We start from the raw sequence: 24,062 nt of genomic DNA on the forward strand, positions 1-24,062 counted from the left end.
TGAGCGCTCCCGCGCCGCCGCCGCGCGCCGCCCCGCCCGGGCTCCCGCCCCGCCGCTCCGCCCCGCCCTCGGCTCGGGGAGGGACCCGGGAGCCGGCGGGCCCCCCACACCCCCCGCCCCGGGACCCGCCGCCGAGCGGGGGCTACCGGCGGGGCCCTGCACCGGGCGGGGGGAATGGGCAATGCCACGGGAATCCCCCATCCCCCAGGGAACGGCCGCGGGAAGCCGGTGGCGTGAGGGCCGTGGCATCCCCGGGGGTGGCCGTGGGATACCCACGGCGTGGGGGCCGGGGATCCCCGGGTGACGGCCCTGAGATGCCCCGTGGGGCGATGCCAGGGGCTCCCCCATCCGGTGGCCATGCACTCGCCCTGGGGATGGCTGAAGGGGGCCAGGGGGTGCCAGCCACCCCGTGCCTCGGTGCCACTGCATCCTCCTTGGGGGGTGACGGCCAGCGCAGCACGGGGACCGGGGCAGGGAGGGCAGCCCAGCCGCTAACGAGACCTTAACGGCCCCTGCCGCAGCCCGCCCGGGCACCGCAGTGGGACACGTGGCTGTGCCGAGCTGGGCTGCCAGCCTGGCCCCGAGGACAGCGAGGGTCACAAGTGGCACTGGGTGACACAGAGGGCTGCCCTGGGGACACCCTGCACTTTGGGGGGCTGCTTTTGCCCCAGAGCAGAGCCCTTGCCAGCCTGGCCCGAGCACTTGTGCCCCTGCACTAGGGCTTCCCCAGCTCTTTGCTGTCAGTAGGGACAGCACAAGCTGTTCTCTGCTCCACCTGAGGGCAGTGGTCACGGTCCCCATGGAAGACCCCCCTGGGTTCCTTGGGACTGCACCCACTCTGGGGGCTCTCTCTTCGCTGCGCCCAGCACTGTGGGACTGTGCCAGGAGCAGCAGGACCACGGTTACAGGGCAGAGCTGTGCCAACCACAGCACCATGGTGCCTGCAGCGTGCCAGGGCCAGAGGCCAGGTGGGTGAGTGGGCGCGGGTGCCCGACGGGGTGCCCCACACAGGCCGTGACCCCACCGCCGCTTCCTCCCCGTGGGCAGGGTGGCAGGCACTGGCTGCAGCCACACACACGGCACATTGTTCTGCCGGGGCCTGGCCGGAAGGACTTCCTCCATCCCAGCCAGGGGACGACCCCGGGAAGCCGGGCACCAGCAGCCTTCTCCTGCCATGGCAGAGCAGAGCATCTCCGGCAGCTTGCCAAGCCCCCCCACCTTGCTCGGAGCAGGGCGCTGGTGGCCATGTCTCCCCCAGCCCCCTTGGCTTCAGCCCTGACTCACCTTGCTGGAACTCGTCTCCTGCGATCGGACCTCACAGCGCGGCCGCGGCAGCCCAGCAGTGCCGGCTCGATGGTTGTGGGGGTGCCTGAGCAGCACCCACGGCAGGCAGGGGGCTGCGGCCATGCAGGGGGACCTGGGTGCTCCCTCGGGGCATGGGTAACGCAGAGGTGGGGGGCACCACGAGGCTCGTGGGCATCATCAGGCCAGGGCGAGCAGGGGGAGCCAGGCCTCCGGCCCCGCCAGCACCGGGGGCCGGGAGCTGCCTTCCCCTTCCCCACGGCAGCGGGGGGAGGCAGGCGGGGGAGCGCTCCCCGAGCCACATGGTGGGCTGGAGGAGGAGCTGTTGCCCAGGCAACAGCTGAGAGCATCCTTCACCCCTGAAAATCGTGTGCCGGTGCTGCCACCACAGCCCCACAGCTCGGGGCAGCACTCGGGACCCCCAGGGCCCACCCAAAGCTCACGCTGGGCCTGCCGTGGTGCCCGTACCTGCCAGTTCCAGTTCTGGCTGTACACCAGCACCACCTCACCCACACGCTGCTCCCCTCCAGCAAGGACAGGGATGGAGATGAGGCACCCCCAGAAGGCTGGGGCTGAGGCACTGCTGGGCAGGGGGGAGCTGGGGACGGGCATAGACCCTTCCACGCCCTGCTCATGGCTCAGCCACAGGCTGCCCACACCCCGGCCCTGCCTGCAGAGCCACACTGGCCCTGTGACAGACACCACTAACACGGTGACCCCGGGACCTCGGTGCCGGGGTGCCACAGCCCAGGCCATGCTGACAGGGCAGAATGAGCATCCTGGCCAGTGGGGTGGGAGCAGCAATCCCCAGGCAGTCCCCATCCCCCTGCCCTGCCTTCCTTCCTTCCTTCCACGGCTGCAGAAAATTCCTGGATTTTACCCCAAGATGCCCCCTCTGAGTGTGAGAACTCCTCCTCAGCCCGCTCCCATAGCAACTGTTCCCTAGCTACCCAGCCGCACTTGCTATTCTCATCCCTGTGCAGCTGTGTGCAGCCCCCCCCCGCCCCGCGCTGCGCACGAGGCTGCCGATGCTGCTGCCAGCCTTGGACCCCAAACCCACCCTGCATCCACCCTGACCAGGCTGTCCCCCTTTGCACACTCCCACCTGACAACTGTCGTGACCCTAACCCTGCTCACTCCGTGTCCCCGCTTCGAGGAGCTGTCCCTTGGGCTAAGGAGGCAGTGCTCCATGCTGGCACAAGGTCCCCCTCTGCACGGTTCCCCCCAAAAAGCAGTGAGGCACAGCACCTAGAGGGGAGCAGGACACTTCCCCCGACCCCACAGTGCACCCATGACAGCCCAGGAAGGGCTGTGCTAAGGGCAGCAGGGGGACATGCCCCAAAGGGGACCACAGCAGACATGAGCATCCCAAGGGCACGAGGCTCTGTACCCATCACGCCCCCGCACTGACCCAAACTGCCCAGCAGAAGCCACCAAGGGCCACCTGCGGTCCCCAGGGCTCAGCATCATCTACCCTGCAGGACTGGAGCACCAGCAGAGCACAAGGCAGCCCAGGAACAGGGGTCCCTGCTCCTCTCCTCTTTACAGCCAACAACCCTGCACAGCCCAGAGCAGGCTCCCCCCTTGACATGACAGCAACACAAGGCACAGCGAATCTCACGCTTAACAAAAGGTTAAAAATTTAAATACTCTCCAACTTTAGTGCAAGGCAAGCAAATGATACCACAGGTCCAAGTAGGTGCTCAGCCCCCCCGGGGGGCCTGGCTCAGAACCAGCACAAGGCAGCAGCACGCACGCGTGCACATACATACACACACAAAAGACAAGTTATTGCTTGGGACACAGCTGGGAGAAGTGTGCACAAGAGGGGACAGGACAAGCAAAATGGAGAGATGGGCTGAGCCCCACGCTGTTCCCCAGGGACATGCAGGGCTCTGGCCCCTCCACTCCTGCCCTGCCCTCAGGCACAGGGGCTGTGCTGGCTCCCCAGGACCCCTGGGGACGTGCCACTAAGCTGGTATGGCGGGTGGGCTGCTCCCAGCCCCACTCAGTCCTGGGTCACAGCTCACAGCATGACCCAGAGAAGGGACATTCCCTTTACCACAGCTTTGCTCCCTGAAAGCAGAGTCCCTTACATGTCTGCTCCTCCGATACCGAGCTGGGCCTGGGGACCATGGCACCCCCAGCACGCAGAGATGGCTAGTCGGAGCTGGTGGGACTGCACTGGGGTCATCCTGCACCATGCCAGGGATCAGACCGACCCTTTGGAACCAGCAGCAGGTACCTCCTGAGCAGATGCCACGAGAGCGGCTGTGTCCCGCTGTGTTGCAGGCAGCCTGCCGGTGGTCTGGAGAGGGAGCTGGGATCAGCTCCCCAGAGCTGACAGCATGTGCGAGACGAGGCAGGAGGAAGCGGGCTCCGGCAGACGGGGAAGCGGGGATGAGGCAGTGACGCTCTGCTGCCAGGATGCAATGGTAGACGCTTTGGCACAGCAGTTTCCTGTGCCTCGGGGCTGAGCAATGGACTCCGCTGGAGCCAGGGACGCCTCAGCACGGCCAGAAAGGTCCAGGAAAGATGCTTTAGACACCTCAAGGCACAGAAGGCCTCTGCCCAGGACTCCCTGGTACAAAGCTGGGACTGTCACTCCCCCCATAGGAGGACATTTGTGCCTGTGACAGGGTGGGGGCAGTGCAGGCCCCCACCTATAGATTAAAAACCAACATGATATGTACAGACCGACGTATATAAATATATACCAACCCTGCAGTGCTGCTTCGGCACTGTGGAATGTGTCAGCAGAGCTGCTCTGGCCTGGCCTCGGCCCATGCCGGCGCAATCCCTCCCTCCCACCCTCGGCCTGGGAGGGCAGCGGCAGCTGGTGGACAGCAGCAGCACAGTCCAGGCAGCAGATTCAGAAGCGTCCAGGTCTGTCCCAGGGACGAGGGCTTGTCCCTGGCCAGAGGTCCTCGGCCCGAGCCGTGTGCTGCTGCCAGTCCCGGAGCCATCCTCACAGTCTTCAAATACAGACGTGTAAAGCTGTAAACAAATCCAGCGGGGCCACTGCTACCTTTGTCCTTCAGGCTGGGCTGTTGTTCTGCTGGGCACCCGGAGAGGCAAGGGGGTCCCAGGGGCTGGAGAACAAGCTGTGCTCTACAGCCGGGTGGGCTCTTCCTCGCTGTCGCTGCAGTTTCCACAACAGTCCTGAAGTCAAAAGGGCAAGGAGAGGGAAGAGGGAGAGAGAGGAGCACAGCAAGCAGAGGGTGAGCACAGTCACACAACCCAGCCTACAGCTGCCCTCTGGCAGGGAAGGGCCAGGCCCCCCCCCCAGGCCTGTGCATAGGAGAGCTACATGGAGGCAAGGGGCTGGAGGGGACCCCCAGTCTGCAGAGAAACAATCAAGCTGCATCTGAGGGTTCAGCTCATGGCAGACAGACCGGTGAGCACACAGCTGACTAGCTCAGAAGCTGGGAAGAAGATGGGCTCCGTGGACTACAGCCACCCATAGAGACAGCTCAGTGCCAGCACAGACGATCTGCCCTGCTCAGGGCTCAGCCAGCCACAGAAGCAGCTGAAAGCCCTCTTGCTGGAACGGGAGGGAGTCTGAGCATGGGGAGATACCAAACCCTTCACAGTTTCTCAACACTTCTGTGTGTCCTGGACATCCAAGAAGAGGAGTGAAGGGAACTTCCCACAGCCCCCTGGGAGCTGAGCTCCCAGCAGTGGCAGTGCAGGGGCAGCTTTGGCTCAAGCTGAGGGCAAGGCCTCCCCACAAAGGCAGCGAGAGCAGGGAAGCGGGATTAGTGGCTCAGGGGGCAGTTAGAACAACAAGCAGCTTGTGCTTTGCTGGGGGAAGGGGATAGGCACTGAAGGACAACACTCCTCTTTCCCAGATCTTCCCATGTCCGCGGGCCACCAGGTATTTCCCTGAACAGAGCAGCCAGGAGAGACTGCTCACCTCTGGAAAGAGAAAACATGCGGCAAATCACAGCTCAACCTCTGCCACAGGCAGCTGCCCATCCTCTGGCAGGTCCTGCCTGCCTTGGGAAGGGCTGGGTATCCCAGCCCAGAGCTGGCTCAGGCTAGGGCAGTCCACTGAACAGTGAAGCACAACTTGGAGCTCATCAGGGAAGCAGGAGTCAGCACCGGGTGGCTGAGAGCGGGTCCAGAGCCAACCACGCTTGAGTCCCACAGCTGCAAGCAGCTGTTGAGAGGCAGCAGCCCAGACTTTGCCAGTCCTAGAAAGAAGGCAAAGACTGTTCTGCGCAGAGGAGACAGGCAGGCAAGCAAACCCATAGCAGCTGCAAGACATTTCCGTTCTCCTCATCCCTCGAAAGCACTGCTCTCTCTGCCTGCTCAAGGTCTGGCAGAAATGCTCTGGGGAGCCCAGGAGCCCATTCCAAGAGCAAAGTCTTCTTCAGGGATGGTATTATTTATGTAGGAAGGGAGCAGACTTGGTATTTTAATGCCTTTGACAACAACCCTCCACTTGTGTGACTGTAGCACATTTAGCCAGGACACTCCATCCCAGCCCTCTTGACTCCCCCAGCGCAGGGGGCGCCAGCCAGCCGAGGGCTGGCTCCCTGCAGCCTTGCGTGGGTGCCCCCGAGCCACCCAGCACAGGGAAAGACTCTGCCTGCTTCCCCTCATGCCCACCTCCCTGCCAGATCTGCCTGGCATAGGCAGGAGCGGGCTCAGTGCTGCTAGAGGACTTGCTGGGGAAGAAATGCCAGACAAACTCTTACCTGTCTGCTGAACAAGCGCTGGAGTAACCCTTTTTTGGGCTGTGGAGAAGGCTGCCCTTTCCAGTCGAGGTCTGGGGGCACCATGCCATCTGTGCTAAAGACATTCAGCTCCTTAAAACACTCCGTCTCGATCATCTGGAAGAGGGTACAGATAGCTGCAGTGACTGCCACACAAAGCCCAACAGTGAGGGCCCAGCAGAGTGCAAGAGCAGCAGGGAGAGCACGAACCCTGTGGGACACTGCACTCTGCCAGGGCAGGCACAGGCAGGAGCAAAGACCTGTCCTGCAAACCTACCTCATTCTGCCAAGGAATGGGCACACTTCCCGTAGCAAACTTCTGGTAGAAGTCATTGTCTGTGGGCTCCAGCTCCACCCCTTTCACTGTGGAGAACTGCTCGATGTCCAGAACATCCTTGCAGTAGATGGCCTGGGGCTAAACAGCACAAAGACTGCTCTAATGCCAGGCTCCATGAAGATGCCACCACCTCAAACAACCGTGGCTCATGGCCAAGCCCATGCCCCTTCTCCCTGTGGCACAGAGCTTGCTTGACCCCTGTTCTGCCAGACTCCAGAAACAAGAGGGAAGGGAACAGGCCCCATCTCTTCAGGTGAGCCACCCCAGGGCTCCTGCTTCCCTTGACAGCACCAGTGACTGAAGAGGTCAGGACATGGACAGGCACTTACATCTGGTTTGAAGGGCGGGTCCAGCATGCCAGCTTCCAGCCGCCTGAAGTTGAGGTGCTTGAAGAGAGGGTGCTCCTTCACTTCCTTGGCCCCGGCTCCTCGGCACCCCAGGCGCTCCAGAGGGTCTTTGCACAGGAGCTGCAACACAAAGGAAATCAGTGCCCCGGGTGGGGGGTGCTTCAGGCAGGAGCAGCCCTGAGGTTGGCTGGGATCCTGCAGTATGTCTCCAGGGACGGCACGGGCCCTCCGGGCAGCTAGGAGAGTGAGGAATTAAGGCACTCTGGACCCTCCTGCACTGCCTTATCAGAGACAGGGGAACCTGGCTGCCACCAGCACCACTACAGGGAGCAGCCTTGATGTTCTCCTGCTGCGTGCAAAGAGGTGGTGGGAGCGAAGGGACAGGGATGCACAGTCATACCATGGTGCAGAGGGAGCGGGCGCAGGGCGAGAACTTCTCCGAGTACTCCTCCTGCACTTCCTTCACCAACCGCTCCACCTCCTCCCGCTTGATCTTCTTCTTGCGCTGTTGGAAGGGGGACTGTCCCTCGATCATCTCGTACACCAGGCAGCCCAAAGCCCACCAGTCTGGGCTGAATGTGTAGCGCTCGTTCTTCACCACCTCCGGAGCTACATAGGAGCAGGGGTGAAGGACGTGTGAGGGCAGGGAGAGCACACGCTCAGCCAGAGAACACTTTTAGATTAAGCTAGGGCCACTTACCCATGTAGCCAACTGTCCCCACCCGGCCCTTGATTGTTTGGCCCTCCGGAACATGCACAGCTAGCCCCAGGTCTGAGATACGGATGTGACCTGCACAGAGGGGGCAAGTTAACATGACAAGGCCAAGGGACAAGTTTGAAGCTGCCAAGAACACAGAGCAAGCCTAGTTCAAGCAGAGGAAGAGAGAAGGACCCAGGCCCAGGGCTTCTCTTGACCCTGCACTCACCGTGGTCATCCAGCAATATGTTCTCTGGCTTCAGGTCCCTAAGAAGGAGGAGACTTGATTAGCAAGAAGCCCGTTGTCAAAGCAAAGGACACAAGGAACAGCAACATCTCAAGAAGGCACAGAATAGCAGCAGAGGGATGCAATGCCCCTGCCTTGGGCACACAGATGACCTTCCCCTCACCCCTGCCCTGGAGTTAGCCCTGCAAGCTCTCCCCATCTTTAACCTTTAACCCTCCACAAGAAAGCAGCTGTGGCCGATTCCCTCTCTGCAGGTGCAGAGCTTGCTTTGGGGCAGGCCGTGCAAGAGAGATGGAGCAGAGACTTCTTCTGCTTGTCCTGCCCCAGAGCAAGGCGTGGGGTAGGACCAGAAGGGACTTTCTGGCCCCGTGTTTAGCCACGCTATCCCTAACACTCTGCATCACACAACCCACTGAGTACAGTCATACAACCAGCTTGTTCTCCCTCCTGCCCAGCTCTCCATCTTGAGCTACTGGGGCAACCTACTGTCCTTTGTTCTAGTGTCAATACGCCCAGGGACTTAAGCGCCCAAGTGCCTGCCCCGAGGCATTCACAGCAGGATCACATCCTGTTCTTGGTGATCATTTACCAGCAGGAGGAAGCCAAGCTAAGCTCTCCTGTCTCTCCCGTGAGATCAGCTTTCTGTTCCTGATCCCCTCTCACCCAGCTCTGTTCTGCTTTCAAGTCTGAGTTTATTTTCTTGAGCAGACAGACCCAGCTGGGCTAGTAAGAGCAGCAGGAACCCTTTTGCTTCTGCAGCCCGTACAAGGTCTCCCAGCAGGGACCAGGCAACACGCACCTGTACACTATCCTCTCCTGGTGCAAATCCTCAAGGCCACAGCAGATCTCAGCAGCATAGAAAGCTGCCCGGGGCTCCTCAAAGCCAGCCTCTCCCATGTGGTAGATATGGAACTTGAGGTCCCCTCCATTCATGAGGGTCAGCACTAGGCAGAGAGCATCTTTAGTTTCATATGCATAGGCTAAGCTCACCTGCAATTCAGGGCAGAAAGGCTGTTAGAAGACACAGCTGGAAGAGGGAGGTGCCCACACTCTGATGGGCACTTTGTCACCCAAACAGCCACTCATGGGCAGCAGGACCGGGCCTTTGCCAGCAGAGGAGGCAGAGGGGGAACGGTGCAAACCCAGGGAGGACATGGAAGTGCCCAGCAGCCCCTGCACACTCCCAGCTTTCCTCAGACAGGGAGGATGCTATTTCCCTGAGCCAGAACTGCTTCCCTCCAGCTCAAGCAGCACCCAACAGCAACCCCGGGGCAGCGCCTGATGAATCCTCCATAAGGGGAGGTTTCAGACTGTCCACACCTCAGCGCAGCCAGGGAGACAGCTCCCCACCACACAGCTCAGGGCTAGGCTTCTGCCCATTTGGCTGTCTGGACAGACAGTTCTCGCTGCTTTCTTCTGTCACAGAGGTTAAGGAGGTGCCAGTGAGACCAGGTGGGTGTTTGGGCCTGACTTTGGGGGCATTTAGGTCATCTTGTGGAGGCAGTAGGACGTCCTGCCAGACCCCAGCCTTGCAAGAGATCTGCAGCCAGCAGGACCCTACCCTGTGGGGCAGGGCCTGCTCCTGCCTCTCCACATGGGGTGAGCAGCACCGAGGTGCCAGGCCGGCTGGTTGGAGGAAGAATCAACCACTGCAGCGAAGTGAGAGCAATTCCTATGTACTTACTACAAACCTACTGTTCACTTTTTCCAGGATCTGTTTCTCATTCAGGGCCATGGCCTCTCCCTTCCGTTTTTTGATCCGTTTCTTCTCCAGCTTCTTGCAGGCATACATCTTCCCCGTGGCACGCACTTGGCAGGCACAAACCTGGAGGGGGGATAAGGCTCAGCACTCTCCCGTTGCCGTTTCCAGGGTGGGGGTCTAGGTTCTGCTCTCAGGAAGAGGCATGGAAAGGCAAAGATGTCCCTGTCCCCAGATCACGCGACGCCCAGAGCACAGCAATGCCCAGCAGAGCCCCCACAGCCCTTCCAGCCAGGTGCTGGACCAGCTTGTGGCACCCTGATGGCCAACCCAGGGCTGCATCTGGCAGCAGGCAACGGTGACTGCCTGGTACCCTGAATGTAGAGGAAATGCTGGTCACTCACCTCCCCAAAACCGCCCTTGCCCAGCACACGGTACTGACGGAAAGTGTTTTTGGTCACTGGCTGCCTGTGAGGCAAAGGAAACTGGAGTGAGATGTGAGCAGGGAGATAGCAGGGGCTGAAGCCCAAACCATCCCATGCCCTGACCTGAGAGACTGTGGCTCACCCCAAAACCCCTGCTCAAACAGACCTTGCTTCCCTGAGAGGCAAGCAAGGCTGGGGCAGCCAGCAGAGGCTGATGGTGCCAATAAACGGCCCTGAAGGAGAGTGAGAGCAGACAAAGGCCAGGCCTCAGCATGGCAAGGAGCTCAAGGGACCCCTCAGGCAGCCCGTGCGAGCAGGGTGCAGGTCTCCCAGCGATGCTGGGGAACGTTACCGTTCCAGCCATTTCCACTGCAGGAAGCGGTTGAAGTACAAGCTGTCGAGGTAGTCGGCAAAGGGAGCCACACTCAGGTAGTCGTGGATAAGCCTAGGAGAGAGCAGAGCCAGCAAGGTTGCTGAGAGCTGATCACAGCTGTGGAAAAGGTCAGCGGTCTAAGGAAAGAAGGGGTGAGCAGCCCCGAGAGCCCGGTCACTTTGCCATCCCCTCATCCAGCCTGGTGCTGAATCACCCACGCAGCCCTGGCCCAGAAAGCCCACCCTCTGCGCTAAGCCTGATGCAAAAGGAAGGCGTGTTGGAGGTACCACTGTGATGAACACAGCACCCTGGGACCGGGCTGACACTGCTAATTGTGGCTTCTCAGCACCAGCCTGGGCTGTGGGACAAAGAGCAACGATGGGACTCTTTGCAGTTGCCCCTCCGCTCACAGGGCAAATGCACACACAAGGCTATAATCAGCTGCCTAAAGCTGCTAGCAATGTTCGGCACCGGGCACCGAGTTATTCACTTTCAGATGAATATCCAGCACAAAAGGCCACAGGGGATCCTGCTCGAGAACGCTAACTGCCTCGGAGACCGGTGCCAGGGCTGCCCAGCGGAGTAAAGAGCCTTAGACATAGTGTCTAGACTCAAGACATGCATCAAGGAGAAGCGGATGGGCTCTTCCCCTTTCAGAGCTTGCCAAGAGCAGGCAGGGCCCAGCCTGGAGGCTCTGCATTCAAACAGCGACACTAGTTACCACACACAGAGCTAACGCTCCCCAGAAGACTGCAGCAAACCCATTGCCACAGCCCTGCACTCGATTAGGCAACGTGCTCCAGCTACTGTTCAGGGAGGGGTGGAGGCCATGAGCCCGGTTTGCCTAACAGCTTCCGCTTCACACCCGGAGCCAGGACCTCTGCTTCTGCGATGGGAACGTAAGTGACCTTAGATCCCTGCAGCAACAGCCAGCGTAACCTAACCACAACGGCCACATCTGTGGCCAGCGGGAGAGGACAGCTGGCACCGGGACTGCAGCTGTCAGCTCTGCTCTACGGGTGCCTACGAGATCCTGGCACAAGACTAGGAATAGCGTGGCCAGATGCTGAGGCTTGCTGAAACGGGGTCTTCCCAAATGGCAGCCTCAGAACAACAGCAGACTGAAAGAAGTGACAGAGTTTCTGCAGCAGCTTGTGGCTCCCAGAGCCCAGGGGAGCTCCTTGCATTTGCTTTCCTGTAGCTGTGCGGCAAACTGCCAGCCCAAAACTCCCCAGGCCCCAGTCTTAGCACTGGCCCTCGCTCTCCTGGAGGAAGGGACCACAGGGGATGAGGTGAGTTAGCTATAGCATCCACTCCTGCAATTTGAAGGCAGGCCCCAAGCCTCCAACTTACTTAGTGGATTCCTTGAAGAGCTCCTTGGAAGGTTCCTGCTCCAGCCTCTCGCAACAGGCATCCACCAGCTGCGAGGGGACTTCAGGCACATGGTCCTCACTCTGGGGACAAAGGGATGGAGTTGGACATAGGGAGCAGAGCACAAGGATCCTCCCAGGAAGGAGAAGCCCACAGTAACAGCACACGGGCACCCATCTGCTTTAGGGCCAGCGGGAAAAGCAGCAATGATTGCTTGTGAGGTCGCGGGGTGGCTCTGTACTCTGCCCTTACCATCCCGCCCAGCATGTTCACTGTGGCAGGACACGGGTAATGACAGCTGTCAGCTTTCCAATTGCTCTACCATTGCAGGCAGCAAACACAACCCTCTTACTCACGTTTGGCTTCAAGTACTTTTCAATCAGGTGCTGCCCGCATTCCTTTCGCTTCTCATCTGGAGCCACTTCGTACCCTGCCTGCACAGAGCAAACAGCATGAGGAGCAAGTCCAGCCAGGAACCGAGCCTTGCTACTGGGCAACAGCTGCAGAACAGCAACACCCGCTGCTCAAGGTTTCCCATGCTTTCCTGGAAAACCAGATCTCCAGCAAACAGCTCCCTAAGCAAAGACCCAGCCCTATCTTGGAGAAACTGCAACTCACAGGATTTTCCTTCAGGAAAACTCTACGTGCCCAGAAGTACCTGGCAACTGCCAGAACACCCAGGGCCAACTGATCCATACCCAGGGCACCTGCCTCCCCCAACGAAGCCGGATGGGCTTTGCTCTTACCACAGCATCCAGGAACTTCACACAGCGTGACAGCTCAGGTCGTGTCTCGCAGAACTGACGAAAGAGCATGTGCCCGATGGGCTGCTTCTCACACAGGCTGTGGTAGTCCCGCTCTGCAAATGTGGAGAAGACCACTCACTGCCAACCTCCAAGGAGCAGCCACAGCCCACCACCCCAGGCACAGGCAGCAGTGGAGAGGCTCGTGACTTGTCAGCTGGCTGCTCGCAGGTCCCACCAGCCTGAGACTCCCAGGAGAGTGAAATGCACCCAACAGGGACAAGAGGCATGACCAAGCTTTTACGTTCCCCTATGGAAGATCCTCTTCCCTGGAAGAGGTTTGTTTGACCTGCTGTTCTGTACAGCCTGCCCCTCTTGTTTCTAGCAAGGGATCTTGGTGTCTCTTGATTGCCTGGGCCTCTCAAACCTCTCCCCAGGAGATCGACTGACTACTCCAGACACACAACTTTTCCTTGGAACATGAGGAACACACTGAGCTCGTTTCGAGGCAGATTGTCCTGGCCAAGAGTTGCTCTGATGACTCTAACAAACCACTCCTATTCCCAAAGGCCCTGCTGGAAGCAGCAGCATCAAAATGGGGGGCACCTTTTCCACATATGTCCCGTTAATGCTGCACATAGCAGACCCCCCCACTCCACGGGACAGCCACTTGCTTGTCAGTAAACTCCTACTGCCCTCCAGAGCTCGGCTTCCCTGCTGATTCCTCCTACCCCTCTCTGAAGCCTGGCAGCCCAGGCACAAACAAACCTCTTTGACTATCCAGAGCACTTCCAGTTCTCTGCTTTTTTCCCTCCTCTTCCACTCAAAAGATGTTGTCTGATAGCAGGCCAGAACAGATTTCTGTTACAGCCATTGCCACCGAGGGCTGCGGGCTGCCTGGGGCACAGACGTGCAGCCGTCCATCAGCGTGCAGGGGAACTTCCAGCACTCCCCGGTGCTAGGTACTGCCGGCCTTCCCCTCCCTGCACAGCAGTTTCTCCCGAGGAAGCTGCGGCTTCCTGAGGGTGCACGAGAGTGCAGAGACGGCCAGGCTGCCGTGGGGGAGGAGGCCGCCTCACCAGCTCTGCTGCACCAGCCGGTTTCCTTGTGTCTGCAAGGGAAGGAGTTCCCTTCAGCTGGGAGGATGAGAGTTTGCTGATGGCAAGATCAGAAGTTTTCGGCCACCCTCGCCACTGCCCAGGCTCACACAAGGTTGCTCCTTGTGGTCAGGGCACACAAAGCTTAATTCTGCAGTGGGCAACCAGCCCACCATGCCCATGGTCTTGCCAAGCCTCTGGAATAGGAAAGAAATGCCTTTCTAGCAGGCTGTGAGGAGAAATAAAGCCACTCCAGCCAAAGAGTGACATGAGCACAAGGAACGGGGTCATCCTTCCCACGGGCAAAGCAAGCGAGGCGGCCGCCACTTGGGCCAGAAGCACTTCTCGCATGTGTCCCCAAGGGAGAAGTGGGGACACGGGCAGTGACAGCCAGCCGCTGGGAGGGACTTGCCTCCCAAAGCTTCACAAGGTCACTGTCCCGGACAGCAGAGACAACCAGACCACCAGCACTCACCGCTGCCAAATGGGCAGCACAACAAAGGTGAAGTTCAGTGCTGGAAAATGTCGTGACACCCACACAGAGGGCAGCTACAGGCACAGAATGGGCATCAGCTGAGGGAAAGCTCTGCTGAGAGCACACAACAGTCAGAGGAGCAAAATGGCGCTGGGATGGCCAAGATAGGAGCTGCAAGGAGAGTCCATGCTGGGAGCTGTGTTCGGCGCTCAGAACTTGCTCCGGAGAGGCAGTCTGCAGCAAAACCAAGGGTAGAGTCTGACTACACTCGGCTGCAAAGCTGGCCCCGAGAGGTGGTGCCCAGTGTGCACGGCAGCAGAAACAGGTTGTTGGGAGCTTGGAGGTTACAGTGTGGATGACAGAGGTTGACTTATTCCAAGTGCTACAGCCCCATGTGCCCTCAAAGGGAGCCACCCCTCTCCTTGGGGCTGCCAGGACCTGGAACACCTGGGCAGGGTGGAATTGGGGACTGGAGATGCAGAAACCCAAACTCACTCAGCCCAGTGACACCCGCTCTGAAAAAAGGCCAGCACTGTGCCACTTTCCAGCTGGCATTTGAATCCGGAGTGATAACTTAAACAAGCTCTCCCCTTCCCAGGAAGCAGAGCATTCCCACCCTCCATGCCCCAAAATAATTTCACGTGATCTCAGGACCAAGCCTGCTGCACAAACAACATTAAAACCATGAAGAGTACAAAGTGCAGTATTAAAATGACAGGCCAAGCCCTGCCCAACTGTACAATTCTCATCCGTACCGCACAGCAAGAGCCCAGTTTTGCCAGAGTAAAGCTGCTGCATTAGTGTTAGAAACTGAGGTCTGCAGCGTGGGGCTGAATCCGAGACAGGGAGCCCAGAGGACATTAGCAGGACCTTTGTTATTTATGCAAAGGCACCCCAGAGAGATGGTCCAAAACTCTGCGCCACCGAGCAGGTCTGTTTGCACAGAGAAGGTGGGGTATCTCCAGTGAAGCTCATCACAGTCTGAAAGGCGTGTGGGTACATCAACAGGTGAGCGCCATGCAGCTGTGACTTACCTACCCATTGCTTCTTCCCTGCACCCCAAGCTCTGAGTGATCCTGGTTGGGCTTTGGCTAACACATGCCCCGTTACATGTCCCTGACCCTTGCAGACGCGACTGCCTTCACGTGTGCCCAGCTTTGGGTGCACACCACCCACACATGCTCACCCACCCACCGCTCCAGAGTGGAGCCTGGGTGCTGCTCAGCTCCCGCCAGCTGCCACATCTCACCGAGGGTTTGTCGAAGGTCCTCGCAGAGGCTGATGTGGGGGAACTGCAACATCTGGCGCCATTTCTTACTCTTGCCCTTCCGGTTTCCACCACCACCTGCAGGGCACGCAAAATCGGTACCATGAGTTATGAAGTAAGGATGTCCGACTGCAGCCTAACCTTGCCAGGAGCTGAATGAGGAGACACCCTCTGTCCATTTCTGGCAAGGAAAACAAGATCGAAGCGGTACCACCGTCTCCTGGCTAGTGGAACAAAAGTGTTAGAGCCTCTGGCTGAACAAAGCATGTGCTGAACAAAGTCACAACCATGAACATGAAGACCTTTCACCTGAACATCTCAGTTACTCGTATTTAAGTTTGGAGAATCAGGGCAGAGGCAGGAATGCCTAAAGCCACAGGTTACTCTATGCCTGCACAAGAGTTCTTGGCTCCCAGGCCTGTCCTCAGGACCTCTGTATAACTAATCGCCTCTTGAGGCCAAGCCTTGCTTGGTGTGAAGCTCTTCCTGCTGTAGTAGCGATGTTCTTGCCACCTACTCATTCCAGACTGATTGCTTACTGCAGGGAGAGGCTCTCAGAGAAAGGACACGAGGCTGGGAGACAGGAATTCCTGCTCTAATCCCAGCTCCACAGACAACTCACTGCATCGCCCGGGGCTCATCACTTCAGTTTCCCACCTGTGAAGTGGGGACACTCCCACCTTTCTCCAGAGATAAGCCAGCTTCAGAAAAGCGAGATCCAAGAACCAGATATATTATTCTAACTGCAGTTGCTGGAATAAATGCCCAGTGCTGTAGGACAGGGTGGGAAAGCTTCTAGATAGACCAAAAAATTTACATCATAGCAAGTACTAAGTACTGAAATACCGATTGCTGGGATCAGCCACCCTCCAGGGATTGCCTTTGGTCCTGCTCCGTGCCAACATACACACAATCTCCCACCTCCCTTTGGAAATACATTAAATCACCCCATCGAGCTGGGCCAAAGGCACAGATTTCTGAAATCGGGGGTGGGGGGGGTGAACATCGTTTATCAGCTCTTGAGAAACAGTTTCATAATACTTTCCTCCACTACGGATGCATTTCAGCCCCTAATCATAGACAGTTCCTTGGCATCCAGCTCCCCATGCTGCAGGAAGCCTTGGCTGGACAGGCAGGTGGGACAGGGCCATCATAGCCGGTCTTCTGCAGGGCCAGCCCCGGACCGAGCCCCTGGTACGCTGCGGGTCGCTGTGCTACATCTGCTTCGCACCAGCAGCTGGGCTGCACGATCGTACAAACTCAGGAAGGAAGTGACTCAAGGGTGAGCAGGGGTGGAAGAAACCAGCAGCACAGACACCTTGTCAGCCACAGCTTGTGGCAACGAAACGGATGGGGACAACTAAGCAACAGCACGGGAGGACAAGCCATCCTTACCCCATGAGCACTAAAAGAAAGGCAGAGCAATGCCCCACAGCACCCAGAGCACGAGGACCAGCAGCTTGCATTTTCTTGAGTCGTTTGCTTTGAAAGGAGGCTCCAGTGCCCTTCACGCACGGTTCTCCCCCACCCTCCCCATGCCACAAACAGCCCAGCAGGGAACTTGTCTCCTGCACACCAACCTCTCAGCACCCACATTTCGGAGGCAAGGCAAGGGGTGGGCCACCTCCACCCAGAGCTCACCACAAGGGAGCTTCAGGGCTCGGTGATAGCTCAAAGCTGGTCAAAGCTGCAGCAAAGCATGTGGTGCTGCCGGACCCGGCCAGCAAAGCGGCTCTGTCCTGTCACACAGGCTGCCAGAGCTCACCCACGGCTGCCCAGCTACAGGTGGGAGAGCCATGGACAGGCAGCACAGCCACCCACAGCTCTTGCAGGCCAGCGTGCCAGCGGATCGTATCTGCCTGCAGCCAAACTGCCCGCTGTCTGCTGAGGGAGAGGCACTGGAGGAGCGCTGGGAAGCACCGCAACAGCCATCCGATGCCTTGCTCTGCATTGGCAACCAAACTCCGCTCTGCTGAAGGCACAACGGGAGCCAGTCTCCCTGTCACTCACTCCACGTGAAGCTGGGTTTTGTGTCTAGAGGTCACAGATGCCGCTGTTTGGTTTTGTCTGGATTTGGTTTTGAATCAATCCTTGCCATTATGAACCATAATGTCACAGTCCACCACGGTCACCACGCCTGAAGTACCTACACTAAGCCTGATTTTCAAGCAGCTCAAAAATGTTTCTGCCCATGTAAATTTAATTTCATTGCTCTTTGCTCCCACAAATCTAATCTCCAAAGCCCTCTAACTGGATTTCAGTTGGCCCCTCAGGCTCCAGAATGACTCGGTCTGGCCAGCTGCACACCATGGGCCAGGAGGGACTGCGCTTCCCCGCCACTTTATGTGATCTAATGAACTCCCCAACGCCTGGCTGAATCAGATCTTCACTGCAAAGGACCAGGCTCTCGTGTGACAGACTTCCCAGCTCTCTCCTTAAGCCATCCTGAGGTTTCCCTGCACGGCTCCTCTGTACCTTCAGGCCAGCCCCACTGCTGGCTGGCTGCATCCCCCACCGAGGCCCTGGAGTTCAGCCATGACCCATGAAGCAGCAGCAGGAGGTTCGTGGCCCTGCAGCAAAGTTCCTGGCATTGAGCGGACCAGGGGTCAGGGCTGGTGTGAAGGTGGCGGAGGGGTGGGGCTCACCACCGCAGTTTCAGGATCGGTCCTTGTGTGGGAAGCAGCAGTTTACCAGCCTAAAATCAACTTGCACCCAAAGCCGCTTTGCCCCCTACCAGAGGAGCAAGGGCAGCCTCTAGGAGGGGTAAGGCCCGAGGCTCCCGGCACCGGCAGGCAGGGGCTGCAGGGCTGTTTCCTCGGGAGATGCAGCAAGGCCACCTGGGAGGGCTCGACCCCCCCAGAAGCAGCACAGCACGGGGCGCTGACCAGCCCCCACCTGCCCGTAGCAGCGCCCAGCGCCGGGGCTTCGCTTAGGGCGGCTTTGAGGCGGCCGGTGCCCAACCTGGGCCGTTACCTCCCCGGTCTCACCAGCGCCGCAGGCAGCCAAGGCCGCGACCCCCCGGGAGCTGACAGACATGGCCGGAGCCTGCAGCACGCCTGGCCGCAGCCTGGGGGAGCAGACGCCGCTCTAAGAGGCGGCCCGGCGGGCTCACGGCTCAGGCCACCGACCGACCGGCACCTCCCGGGCGCTAGGTTGGCTCCGCGGCCGGGCTAGCCCCGGGCCCGCCTGCCCCATCGCCGCCCCGGGCCTGCCACCTCCTCTCGGCTCCCCCCGCCCCGGCTCCGGGCACCAGCGTCCGCCCGGCGCCGCCGCTCACCTTCGCGGGCCTTGAGGAGGACGGTGTTGGCGACGATGTTCTCCAGCTCCATGGGCCCGGGCGGCGCCACCGGCTCCGCACCGCTCCCCTCCGCTCGGCCCGCGCCCCGCCACCTCCCCCCGCCGCCGTCGCGTCGCGCCCCGCCCACCCGTGCCCAGCCCGCCAATGCCTGCCCACGCTCCTCCCGCGCCGCGCTTCCATTGGTCCAGCCTCCCAGGAGGCCTCGCCCCCTCCGCCGCGCCGCTGCCCTCCCGTTGGCCCCGCGGCGGGCGGAGGAGTGGGAGGGCGGGGCGGGGAAAAGCGCGCGTCATTCGGCGGCCATTGGCGAAGCCCTGCCGGGACAAGGAGGGAGTGCTGATTGGAGGGCGAGCTGTCACTCCGGGAACAGATTGGACGAGCGTCAACGGCACCCACCACAGATCGGGCTCCGCCTCCTGCGGCATCTGATTGGGTGAAGAGCTGCCACTCTGCTGTTGAATGGATCGTGATAGGGGAGTTTTGTAGGGGGTGGGGCCGAGCGACTCTTTATAAAGGGTGCCGGCGCCAGGGCGCCGCAGAGTGCGTAGGTGTGCCGTAGCTTCTGTTGTTGCTTGAGGGAGGACGGGGGGGCCTGGCCCCTCCCTGGCCCTCAGAGGTGTCCTGGGCTCCTGTTACGTGTTTTGGAGAGTGCCACCCTCTTTGCACCTTGCCCCTGTGTTTGTGATTGCCTCAATAAAGTCTTCCAAGCACCCGTGTGCCTGGCGTTGGTCAATCCCTGTGTCGTGGGGGGGGTGACGCAAGCTCCGGTGCTGTGCCCGGTCACCGCTGCGGTGGGGGTTTGGGGTTTCCTCATCTCTTGGCGGTAGGGGGTGTGGTCCTGCTGGGGCTGACCTCTGCGGCTGCTTGTGTGCTGTTCTGATGGTTGAACTCCCCTTGCTGCTCCCGCAGGCTTTTTCCTCTGTTCATTTGCTCTAAAAAGCTCTTTTTTTTGCTGGTACTTCAATTAGCAGCAGCACCTGTCTGAAGAGAATGCAGGAACCTCTCCCTCCTTGCTCCTCAGCAAATAAGTCATTGATTTCTCTGCTGAGCTCTGTCTCACTTGAGCACCCCTTGGTGGTTCATCAGCCCTGCAGATCACCTGCCCAGCTCCCTGCTTCTCCTGGGTGTAAAAACACTCATTAACCCTCTTACCTGTTAATGAGTTGTGCCTGCCCCGCTTTCTGCTCCTGCAAGTTTTCGGGTGCAGATGTCACCTCTGCCTTCTGACGGCTCCCATCTCTCGCTCCAGCCCACGGGTGATGCCTCCCTCCCGCCTTGTGTGTGGCGGCTGGTGGCAGTGGGGCTGCCCCGGGTGCGAGGCTGGTTGACCAGGGCGTGGAGGAGCACGTGGTGATGGCCAGGTCCCTCCACAAGCCTCTGTTGATGGTGGGGACCAGCCTGGGCCCCCGAGCACCGCTCAGCCAGGCCGTGCTCAGCGGGAGGGAAGGGGTTCATGTCCCCAGGCTGTGGCGGGGCTGATCATAGCACAAATTGTTTCAAGCACTCATTGCCCATGCAGTCAGTACTGCCTATGGTCCACCGTGTCCTTCAGCATTCGCTGGAGATCAGGCACTGCATCTTCTGGTTATGAACCCGCAGCAATAACGAGGAGGAGGATACTTTACCCTGTCATACCTCAAAGGTGATCTCCCGTGTCACTCTACCATGAGGGATGAGCTCACGCTGCCAGCTTTCTTCTTTTAGAACTGCTTTCTTTTGAAAGGTGGCACATACATATTTTGAGCTTCGAATGCGATGACTTTGTTTCCTTGCATTTGCACGCTTAACCCTTAGGTTGCTACTTTCAGTTTCCTCCCAGGTGGTGTTTTGCAGCACCGTTCCCACCACCAGCAAGAATCGTCGGCCATGGGGTGCTGCCACAGCAGCATGAGTGTCCGGAAGGGCCCTGGTGTGGAGGCAGTTCAGGTGGTGGAACCAGGACTCTGCTTTTTAGCTCTGCGGAGATGTGGCTGGAAAGGGAGAGGGCTCCAAACCCAAGCCTATCAGGGGAGTAATTCAAAATAATCTTGAGAAATTGGAGAAACAGCCTGAAAATGCAGGATGCAATTCCAGGTGGACAAGCACAGATGCTGCAGTCGGGCAGGAGTAATCAGCGCTTTGAGGGGTGCCACTTTCCCACTGGTACTGGGGTCACAGCAGCTCATGAGAGGAGCAGGAATAAGGATCACACCGTGGTGGATAAAACAGACTTTGTACAAACTTGGAACAGAAAGGGCTGCTGCAGGAGACAGGGCGACCTGCTCGATGCATCTGCCGCAGGCAGGACGATGTGCTGGATGGCGATGCAGTGGGAGATGCTCAATGGGGAAGCTCTCCCCAGAGTACTCCAGCACCCTGGTAGTGCCTGGGGTGAACTGGAGGGCAGGCGCTCCCAGACCCCATCCAGCCCTCAGGATTTGATGTTTTGGACATCAGCCCGAAGCTCCCTTTGGTGGCTTGGATGCGCCAATGCCAGCACAGGCTGGCTGTGCCAGTGTCTCCTTGCTCAAGTCGGGGGGGTCCCTGTGTGCCCCCACTCCAGCGTGCTCCTGCCCAGGAGGAGGGATGGTGCCTGGTCCCCTGGTCGGCCCCAGTGGTGCTGGGCTAGTGTGAGGGCAGGGCTGGGCAAGGGTGAGGGCAGGGTGCAAGCCAGAGCACCACAGGGTCCCAGGGTGCTGCCCACAGGGCTGGTGCCCCTCGGGCAGAGTGCCTCTCCCCCAGCTGAGCTGGCCTGGCCGAGTCCCCATCAGGCACCCTCATCTCCCTGGGTATTTTTAGAAGCAAAATGCTGTTTAATTGTGAAAAGGCAAAAGGCAACCGTGGGAGGGGAAGCCAGGCGGCAGCGATAGGGCAGCTCCTTCCGCAGATGGTGCCAGCATTGGCTTCAACCGCCAGAGCCGGCCGCCTCCGGGGTGTCAGCGCCGAGCCCCGCTCCTGGCATGATCCCTGCTGGGAACCTCCGCTGGCCCCAAAGCTCTTGCCACGAGCCTCCACACACAGGGTCAGGGGGTGCAGGGGGTGGCCCAGGGGTCCTCACTGCTGCGAGTACCCCCATCCCTTCCAGCCCCCCAGACCCCACAGCTGAGCTGCACCCATCCTGGCAGGGGCTGGCGGGGGACAGCGTTCCTCAGGCTCCAGCTCCCAGGCGCCAGGGGCTGTTTTTAGCCGAGTGAAAGTCCGATGTTTTGAGATTTTCTATTTTGAGCTGCAAAGCTGGAGAAGCGGAGCGGCCCCTGACCCCCGGGTGTCTGTGCAGAGCAGGGCAGGGAGCGGGGTGGCTGCTGCACCCAGGGGGGGATGTGGTTGCCCCCAGGTCTTCACCCCACGGTTGCCCCCGTGGCCCCTCACACCTCAGGCTGTACTAGAGCTTGTTCCTACGTGGCCCCATCTCCCATGCTCTCCCAAGGGAGCTCGGCTTTTCCAGCACTGGTTTGTCATTCCTCCTTTCCCTCCTGCAGCAAGATCCCAGTGAAGCCCCTGAGCAGGATGTTGGGTGTCCCACCCCAGACCTGCACCCCTTGTAGCCAACTGTGGGGTACACCATGGGGAACCCCTGTGGCATGGCCCAGCTACATGCTGATGGGCAGCTGGAGGGGACAGCCCTGGCAGAGAGGCACAGGGCTTGGACTGGGATGCTGTGGTGGCATGGGCAGCCCAGTGCCAGTGACACTGCCACATGGGGGGTTTTCTCCCCACTGCAGCAGCCATGGGGTCCGTCCCATGCATGAGAAGATGCTGGAGGCCATGGCTGTGCAGAGGAGCTGGGGTTCACCTGGCAGCGGGGAGGACTGGCACTTGCTGGAGCCACCACGGCAAGTTGTAACCACCAGCGGGTCACCCGCACTGCAAAGGGGCCGGGTGGGCTGACCTGGGTGATGATGGGTGCCGACAATGAGTGCCACTTGCTGAGCTCCCAGGAGGCAGACGCTGGCCTCAGGCACAGGCTTTGGCCTCATTTTATTCAATCCCGCATTTCCAAAAGTACCTTGAGATGCACACCAGCATGGCAGTCTGGGGTCCGTGGTGGGGCCGGGTGCAGTCTGTGGTGAGCGGGGCTGGGGGCTGCGTCACTGGTGTCCCAGTGGAGCCCTAGGTGCAGTGCCGGCGGGGAACGGCAAGGAGCCGGCGGAAGGCGGCACGGAAGTCCCGGTTGAAGAGGGTGTAGATGAGGGGGTTGAGGCTGCTGTTGCAGTAGCCGATCCAGAAGAAGAAGCTGAAGAGGGGCTTGGAGACGCGGCAACCCTCCCCACAGACAGCCCCCAGACTGTAGGTGAAGAAGAAGGGGAACCAGCACAGCACGAAGGCCCCCATCACCACGGCCAGCACGACGGTGAAACGCCGCTCCCGCGCCCGGACCAGCCGCTGCCGGCACAGCGACATGCTCTGGTGCTGGCTCCGGCGCCGCCAGCCCAGCATCCCGACCCCCGGCCCCTTCTTGGCGGCACTGGCAGGGCATGGGGAGTGGACATTGAGGAGGGCCGCTGTCCGCCGGGCAGTCAGGTGGTAGATGCGGCAGTAGACAGCGACCATGACGAGGCAGGGGGCGAAGAAGGAGGCAGCACAGGAGGCCAGCACGTACCAGGTCTCCTGGCTCAGCTGGCACTCCTGGCCCCCTGGCTGAGCCCGCAGGAGCGGTGGCAGTGCCACCAGGGCCGCTGCTGCCCAGACCGCCCCAATCATCCCCTTCACCCGCCCGGGGCTGCGGCGCAGGTTGAGCCGAGTCGCCCGGGTGACAGCCCAGTAGCGGTCAAGGCTGATGGCGCAGAGGTGCCCGATGGAGGCGGTGCACAGCAGCACGTCCAGCGCCAGGTACAGGCTGCACCACAGGCCGCCGAAATACCAGTAGCCCATCACCTCGTTGGCCAGTGAGAAGGGCAGGACGAGGACGGCCACCAGGATGTCTGCTGAGGCCAGGGACACCAGGAAGAGGTTCTGCGGGGCCTGCAGAGCCCGGCTGGTGGAGATGGCCACCACCACCAGTGCGTTGCCCACCAGCGTGGCCAGCAGGATGGCCAGAGCGGCCAGAAGGATGAACCCTGTGGCTGTGGGTGAGTGCGGGGCATTGCTGGCGCCGCTGCCATTACCGGAGACGTTGGGGAGGGCGATGGTTAGCTCCATGCTGTCCCGGCCCCTCAGTTGGATGAAGCCCCATGGGGCTGCCCCCCGCTGTGCACACCCCACTCACCGGCACCGCCGCATCTCCTGGCACAGCCCCAGCATCACCAAATCCCTGGGGGGGTGTCCCAGTCGCCACTGCTCCCGTACTGACCCGGTCTGGCAGCAAGACGGAGGTTGTCTCAGCCCAGTGGCTGCCCCGCCAGGCACGCAGGGTGGCGGCAGTGCCGGGAGCCCTGGAGTGGCTCCCACGGCAGCCCTGCCGGTCCCAGCTCCCAGCCCGGGAGGAGGGCGGGCGGGAAGGAGGGAGGGAGGGACGGGCCGATACTGCTGGCAGGAGCCCAAGCATCTGTGGGCAGTGGGAGAAGCGGTTATCGCCAACACTTAAAGGGCTCCTGCCAGGATCACCTGGGTGGGTGGGCTCCTGCCACGGGTGTCAGGGTGCCCGGTGGGCCAGGGGCACCGCCCAGCTGTGCCAAGTCAACATCCTGCTGAGCCCCAGCCCAGCAGCACCGCAGCACCTCCCAGCTGCCCCGTGCTGTGCCCAGCTC

At 60.2% G+C, this 24,062-nt stretch overlaps 2 protein-coding genes across 5 annotated transcripts; both read right to left on the minus strand.

Annotated features, from left to right (window-relative positions):
- Positions 1-2,919: 2,919 nt before the first annotated feature.
- On the minus strand, positions 2,920-18,498 carry GRK6 (G protein-coupled receptor kinase 6). 4 transcript variants are annotated; one of them, XM_054841710.1, is made up of 16 exons: positions 18,379-18,498; positions 15,084-15,179; positions 12,266-12,378; positions 11,876-11,953; positions 11,502-11,602; positions 10,128-10,220; positions 9,755-9,818; positions 9,347-9,476; positions 8,451-8,595; positions 7,634-7,671; positions 7,408-7,497; positions 7,108-7,316; positions 6,690-6,827; positions 6,301-6,438; positions 6,006-6,140; positions 2,920-5,498 (listed from the first exon to the last, which is right to left on the minus strand). In XM_054841710.1, exons 1-16 carry the CDS (start codon positions 18,428-18,430, stop codon positions 5,400-5,402), a joined length of 1,719 nt encoding a protein of 572 aa, XP_054697685.1. In that variant the 5' UTR covers positions 18,431-18,498; the 3' UTR covers positions 2,920-5,399. The 4 variants fall into 4 exon arrangements, with proteins under 4 accessions (XP_054697685.1, XP_054697684.1, XP_054697686.1 ...); XM_054841709.1 differs by having other exon boundaries at positions 2,920-4,464; positions 8,451-8,641; positions 9,336-9,476; XM_054841711.1 differs by having other exon boundaries at positions 2,920-5,220; positions 8,451-8,641; positions 9,336-9,476.
- Positions 18,499-22,475: 3,977 nt separating this feature from the next.
- LOC129212808 (alpha-2Db adrenergic receptor-like) lies at positions 22,476-23,514 on the minus strand. The gene has a single exon (XM_054841919.1). It carries the CDS (start codon positions 23,512-23,514, stop codon positions 22,486-22,488), a length of 1,029 nt encoding a protein of 342 aa, XP_054697894.1. The 3' UTR covers positions 22,476-22,485.
- Positions 23,515-24,062: the final 548 nt, after the last annotated feature.

This window comes from Grus americana, chromosome 14 (assembly GCF_028858705.1).
Source record: "Grus americana isolate bGruAme1 chromosome 14, bGruAme1.mat, whole genome shotgun sequence".
Classification (NCBI taxonomy): domain Eukaryota; kingdom Metazoa; phylum Chordata; class Aves; order Gruiformes; family Gruidae; genus Grus; species Grus americana.